This window comes from Etheostoma spectabile, chromosome 17 (genome assembly GCF_008692095.1).
Source record: "Etheostoma spectabile isolate EspeVRDwgs_2016 chromosome 17, UIUC_Espe_1.0, whole genome shotgun sequence".
In the NCBI taxonomy this organism is placed as follows: Eukaryota; Metazoa; Chordata; class Actinopteri; order Perciformes; family Percidae; genus Etheostoma; species Etheostoma spectabile.
The window spans coordinates 2,509,224-2,516,590 of NC_045749.1; the positions used below are offsets into that span (position 1 = coordinate 2,509,224).

A 7,367-nucleotide genomic window follows, 5' to 3' on the forward strand; every position below is an offset into this window, starting at 1 on the left:
TTTAACTACACCTTTAAAATCCCTAACAAGAAAACAATATCGGATCCTTTAATGACTGTTTAAACGGGACTAAATTGTCGGCCGTCCTAATTGTTTCCAGTTAGAAGGCCTGAGAGTTGGTGACGTTCTGTCTCTTGTTCATGTCTCAATGCAAAGTCCGTTGTCTCAGTTCTGGCTGAATCACCACCTTTGCTGCTCTGCCACACCTGGTTACAACCTGGTTCAGTATGTTATATAATCCTCTTATGTCCAGGAACCGAGCCAGCTGAGGGCGGCTGAGGTCACGCCTCCCTCGATCAAAGCTCAGTGAAGAGCAGCGGTGGGACTGGACCATAGACTATGGTCTGGACCTGTCGTCAAACAGTCTGCCTAGCAACGGCTGAGTAAAGTCAGGTGTGTGTGTGTGTGTGTCGTCAGACAGGCTGTAAACTCAGGAAATAAAATGAGGCTCTAGCTTCCAGAAAAATAAAGATAACCAAATATTGTTCCTCCTGTTTATAGCATATTCTTTTTTTTTTCCAACTTTTAAGTTATTATAGCGTAAAAAAAGTACTCAAATATTTGACTTAAGTAAAACTAGAAATATCACAGTTTAAAAAGACTATTACAAGTAAAAGTCATGCTTTTTAAAATGTTTAAAAAAAAAAAAAAAACAGTATTGGTATAATATTGTTACACTATAATTAACACTGTATTACTGTGTACTATTAAATAACTAGTTACTAAAGTCATATAAATTTAGTGGAGTTAAAGTACAATATTTCCCTCTGATTTGTGGCGGCTAAAGGAGCAGAAATGGAAATACTCAACTTAAGTACAAGTACATTACAATTATTTATAAGTACAGCACTTAAATGTACTTGTACTTAGTTACTTTTCACCACTGAATTTCATATACAGAAATATGTACAGAAACACAGATGCTCAAAGGACAGATTAATGGGGAGTTAGTAACACCTGGTGGTAAAATACGGTTTTACACAAGAAATGCATTTTGTGACACATCTGGAATGAAAGACAAAATATTTTTCATATCTGGCCCAGGACCTAGAGACAGTTAACCCTTGTGTTGTCTTCCCGTTAACCATGAACTTGTCCTTTTTTGTGCTTTTTGTTGATTTTTTTGTAACTTTTTCCAGCTTTCTGCACTTTTTTTAAAAACCTGAGCTGGTTTAATAACAGGTTTTACACTTATTCTTGGAATGCATGGTCAACAAACCTCATTTATATCAAAGTATACCAAGGTTTTTAGTTAAAAAAAGGCTGAAATTATGAAATTATGAATTATTTTGACATGAATAGTTAGGATCGTAGCATGTTGAGTGGATCACAGTTGTGTAGATGTCAACGTTTAGTCTCGATACTGTTTTGAAACCATAAAAACATAAAAAAAAACAAAAAAATACAATTCAAATGCTATAAGATTAAATAAAACACCCCAAAAATCAATTAAAGTAGTAATTAATTTTACCTGAAGAATGTTGTATGGAATCCTCCATGTTATTTTTGGGCAATTTGGTTGAAAGAAATCCATATTTCTGATTAAAAAAAAGGGGTCAATTTGACCCGAGGATAACACAAGGGTTGAGGCCTCAGGCTGCCAGCTTTCTTTAACTGTCTATGGCTGCAACAGGTGGCAGCAGATCCAGATGAAGGTGATGTGGCGGGGCTGGGAAACAACAAGGAGCCAAGGACAGGAGAGACTGGTCAAGGCAGGAGGACGTGTTACGGATAGACAACCTCCGAGCAACTAATATGCTTTTGTTAAATGTAGTATTTTAGGATAGAATCAGATTCACAAGAGTGTCCCAAACCAAACGCACAGCACACGACACAACAATGCCACCTCAACCTCAGGAGATTGAGCCGTTATTGTCATAAGAAAAATGACCAGATTATAAGGAAATAATCATGAAAACACTTGAAAGCAAAGTTATGCCATCTGACACATTGATTACACTGTATTGACTGTACAATCGACCTTAATTAAATATGCAGGTGCATCACGGGGTAAGGTTTTAACGTTTGTGTGATCCAGATTTGATCTTTTTGTAGCTTTATGAGCTTTTTTAAAAAATAGCTCTTACACTATGGAGCTAGAACAGTGACAGTAACTTGTGGTATTGAAAATAAAATTTGGCATTGAAACAACAAATATTGGCATTGAAAACTGTTGAACTGAAGTATAAAACACAAACATCAAAAAGTAATAATCTCATAATCCTATGATATTATTTCACTTTGACATTTGTTTGCATCACGATAGGTTTTTCAATGTCAATGTACATTTTTTCTTGATGTCCGTGTCTTTTCAAAGACAGTTTTTTTTTTACGCTGTCAAGATTTTTACAATGTCACTGTTTTCAGTTTCAACTTTCTGTCACTGTTTTGGCGTAGGGAGGAGGGGTCACTGAAAACTGTCTTTGAAAAGACACGGACATCAAGAAAAAATGTACATTGACATTGAAAAACCTATCATGATGCAAACAAATGTCAAAATGAAATGATATCATAGGATTATGAGATTATTACTTTTTGATGTTTGTGTTTTATACTTCAGTTCAACAGTTTTCAATGCCAATATTTGTTGTTTCAATGCCAAATTTTATTTTCAATACCACAAGTTACTGTCACTGTTCGAGCTCCATATTACACTGTATTTCAAATGTATGGTGACATTTACAGAGAGCAACATAACAAGACACACACACACACCACACACACACACACACACACACACACACACACACACACACACACACACACACAAAGCTGTAAACGAGGGTCTCCCTTTTGAGATATAAATACAGCTGACATATGACACAAATCCATGGATGACAGGTGTGTTGTTGTCATTTCAGTGCTGCAGTTATACATTCAGACACTAGAGGACGCCGCTGTCTACATAACTCGTGGTGCTGTGTTGTTTTTCAGTATTTGCATCGCAGAGCACATAATACTTAGTGAAATATTTAATTTCACTAATGTGCTTGTTTGACTAACTAACATATTTAAGTACTAAGATGAGTGGTGTTTTAATTTTAAATTGTTCTTGTTTTCCTTTTCTTCTAGGCTACAACTTTCAATTTGAGCTTTTCCAAGTAAATGTAGTTCATTTTCCCATTTTGAATGTAAGCTTCACCATATTCCCTGTTTTTGTTCTGACATTTCATTAATTTGTTATTACAATATCCAGGTTTTCTATATTTAAATATGGAATGATTATTCTCAATAGTAGAGTCAAAGTATCATTTATTTATAAGTTTCTCTTTCCTTTTTAATTTTACACATAGGTAAAAACGATTCTTCACACGTAATGACTGATATTATAGACATATATAAAACATGTAATATGAAACTCCTGCCTGGCATGTTTAGACAGTTTCATTTAGAAACTACTGATGAATGAATATAATTTGATTCCTTCTAAATTTAAAAAAAATGGAGCTTCTTTTTCGCCCATATATATATATATATATAGATATTTTCAATGTTTTTATGCTTTTGTATTTTTGTATTTTTGTATTATTGTCTCTTGGATATTATTGTCTTTACACTTGTTAAAGCACTTAGTAACTTGTTTTTGAAAAGTGCTCTACAAATAAAGATTATTATTATATATATAGTGGTGTAAACATGGCCGCCACAGATGGGGGAAGAGAGGAAAAGAAAACAGAAAACCAAAACATTCCTGATGGATCCAGATGACATTTCTGGAAATTCTCCCATCAGCTCCTGGTCCAAGCTGGACAGTTGCCATGGGAACCATGCCAAGACTTTATTTTTTAATCCCAGAGTGTCTTAAACTCTTCAGATTTTCTCAGCAGCCGATTTTACGACTCTTGATAGAAAGAAACGGAGTCACTCGGTCAAATTGTGGCAAATTACAATATCACAACACTGCATTGTTGTGGCTCTTTTGATAACCAAACAAAACCTCTGACATGTTCAAGAAAGACGATGTTGTGCACATCCATGAGGTTGCTGGTGCAGGACAACATATTTTACATTTAAATATTACAGTCGTCATTCCCATTCTTACATCTCACTTATTATTATTTCATTTATTCATCATTCTCATTTCCTATTTAAGAGCTGTTCATACTGTTCATACTGTTCATACTGTAATATAATAACATAATACTGTTTATCCCAGTATCCTTTGCACTGTGCACATTTAAATAATTTTATTGAACTTTATTGAACTAGCTCCCATAGACCGTTAATAATACACAGTAATACACAGTCTATGGGAGCTCCTATGACGCCATTTTGATGCATCACCCACTCTTAGCAATCCATTGACTACCATTCATTTTGACATCACTTTGACAGTGAATAACTTTACATCTGAAGCATTTAAAGACTCTATTTGTTGTTTATTTCTATTATCTCCTAACATATAGTATCTACGCTCTCTGTCTCTGCAAGATTCAGAATGATTCATATTTCATATTATTTTTGCCGTCTGCTCTAGTTCATTTTTTTCATATGTCTGACTGTATATATATGTTTGGCTTATTTATGTAAATGGTATACATTTTATTTAACTTCTGATAACTTATACTGTCATATTTTGTGCAGAATTGTGTTCATTGGAGGTGGAGATTGTGGACCTTAAAAAAGGGTTTTTCCTGTTCTAATTGCAATAGTTAAAAACTGGATTGTGTTTTTCAAATCTTCTAATTAAGGATGTTAATGTTCTCTTTCACTTATGTTGTTATAGTAAAATGCAGAAATTATCTTTTCTTTTTTTGGGTGTAATTCAATGTAGAACTGCCGCTGGGTGCCTCCACTAGGCCGTCCCCTGCTGCCTGCTCGCCATTATATTGTCTAGTTTGATGCACCAACAATTGGCCTTTTCCCACAGGAAACATGGAGACATGCCATAATCATAGGCCATTAATATATATACTGTCTATGGTCACAATAGGAAAAGGACAGGTGCCATTAATAACATGATAGATGGTTGAATTCCATTTAGCTGCTTAAGTTTCAGGGTCCTGCGGGTGTTTTGCTTCCTCTTATAGGACTGCAACTAACAATTATTTTCATAGTCGATTAATACGTTTTTTTTTCCTCGATTAATCGATTCGTTGTTTTGGTCTAAATGTCAGAAATGTTCGATCAGTGTTTCCCAAAGCCCGAGATGACGTCCTCAAATGTCTCGCTTTGTCCACACACCTCAAAGATGTTCAGGTAACTGTCACAGATGAGAGAAGAAACAGGCAAAATATTCACGTTGTTTAGAAGCTGAGAAGTTTTTCTTTTTTTAATAAAATATGACTCAAACCGATTAATCAATTATCAATTTTTTTAATAGTCGACAACTAGTCAGTTAAGACGTTTATAAGAATTTTAAAGAGAGAAAGGACTCCCACAGGTTTTGCACGGTTTTACTTGCAACTCTTTTTAAATATACAGCATTCACATTATTAAAGTGGAATAATAAATATAAAAACAATTTAGAATGATTACTGATAGTAGTAATCAGTGTCATCTGTAACACCTCAGTACAATATGCTAATACAAAACCCAACATACAGTACATTTAAGAATATAAAGATTTTGGGCTGAATTGGTTCATAGCCACAATACAGTGCCGTAGAAAGTCACCAGCAGTCACGTGTGAGAAATTTGGACACAACTTTTAGAAAGTGAAGAAATAGTAAATATATGCTGGTGTGAGGATGCAATTGGCATTTGTGCTTCATATTAATATATTAATATCTACTGATGAAACAGTTGGGACGGAAATCAGCATTCAAAACAGGCACTGCTGCAGTTAAAACTCAATCTAAACTTTTGCTTTAAGTCATCGGCTAGTCTCTCAAGGATATGGACCAGTCATCAGCAACCACTGTTCTCAGCTTCCATAAAAGAATAGCATTAAACCTAAGAGCTGATGATTTAGTATACACTGTATGTTTCAGGAAAAATGTGTCTCTGCAACTGAAAACAATAACTTTTCAAATAGTAACAGGCTGCACTCTGAGTGAAATGTCTGACAAACAAAGATTGAGTGTATTGTGATTAGAGAAGTCTTCATCTCGTTTTTAAGGATTTTAACTACATTTAAATGATGTTATGCACATGATTCTCCAGATTAATGTGCATTGTCTCTACAGAACTCTGTTTTTATGACTTTTAGAAACACCTTAACTGTAACAACTGTTATGATTGATGATTTTATCGCAGTATTTGAGGGCAATCATAATCATAATGTTGGGCACCCCCCTCTTAGTCGATTGGTCGATTAATTGCTCGTTTTGGTCTTCGACCAAGACTTCTTTAGACAATTAGTCATTTTGTATGCTTTTTCATGCTGAGTGACTTGTTTCCAAGAAACGTATAAGCACATCAACACAAGATTCAAGTAATGGTTTTGCATGATTCTTTGTGGAGATTCTTTTGCAGATCTGTCCATGAAATTAAGTAATCGATTAGTCGACAAAATCATGAGTGTCAGTCGACTGAGGATTTCTTCAGCCTTGGCATAATGTCAGAAGGAAAAGTCTCTTAATCAAGTCGCAGAGTGGACTCACACTAATTTCAGTGGCAGATAAAACAGAAAAAAACAGTTGCTATAAATGGGTTGGAGGCCTCCTCCAGCTGACTTAAATGAGATGCATTGTGGATGATGTGCATGTGGTCATGCAAAAAAGGATCAGATTTGTTCCAGTTTATTTAGAATTTCCTGCTTTCCTTCTAAACAGAGAGGTCGTCTGCTCTCGTGCGGCTGCTCGTACGGCTGGTTTTGCTAAATCTCCGTTTGTCGTTCTGACAGAGCCCTCCATTCGGGAAAACCAGCAGCCCGTCTGGGCCGCCAGTCTGGATCTGAGCGCAGCTGATCTCCCTGCTCCCAGGGGTGTATGAGGAGTTAGTGTCGGTCCTCAGGTAGCCGCCATTTTGGATCTGATTGTTACCAGTCTCCTGCCATCCGGGCGAGTAGCAGCTCATCTGGAGGAGGTTTACCTCCTCAGCTGCGGCGGCCATTTTGTGCTTCTCTGTGGCCATGTTCTCTGAGTTTTGTTGGTTAGCCAGGCGGTGGTTGGGGAAAGGGAGTGGCAGGAAGTGCGAGGAGTCAATCACACACTGGCTGAAGTCCGGCGGTGGGGTTGACGGCAGTGGAGGAGACAGAGAGAGCTGTCGGGCCAGCGAGGTGTTAGCAGGAGTGACTGCCTTCTCTGTGTAGCAGTACTGCCTACAACAGAGAGGTTTACCAGTTTACAGATATGAAACAATTTCACCATAAAGAATTAGTAAGCATAGTTGAGCAAACATTTTCGCTGCCAAAAGGCTGATAAGGGGAAACTAACTTGCCAGACGCACTTGTTACAATTGACTTACTGATCCAAATGATCAGT

General features: G+C 36.5%; 1 protein-coding gene across 4 annotated transcripts in view; it reads right to left on the reverse strand.

Moving 5' to 3' along the window:
* Window positions 1-5,373: 5,373 nt before the first annotated feature.
* LOC116705002 (gap junction alpha-5 protein) overlaps window positions 5,374-7,367 on the reverse strand; it is a 13,316-nt gene continuing 11,322 nt past the window's right edge. For 2 of the 4 annotated variants that reach the window (XM_032540831.1, XM_032540832.1), the window contains exon 7: window positions 6,709-7,204. In XM_032540831.1, the coding sequence (XP_032396722.1) occupies window positions 6,709-7,204 (496 nt within the window). Of the gene's footprint in view, window positions 7,205-7,367 lie in introns of all 4 variants that reach the window. The other 2 variants (XM_032540834.1, XM_032540833.1) reach the window with 2 other exon arrangements.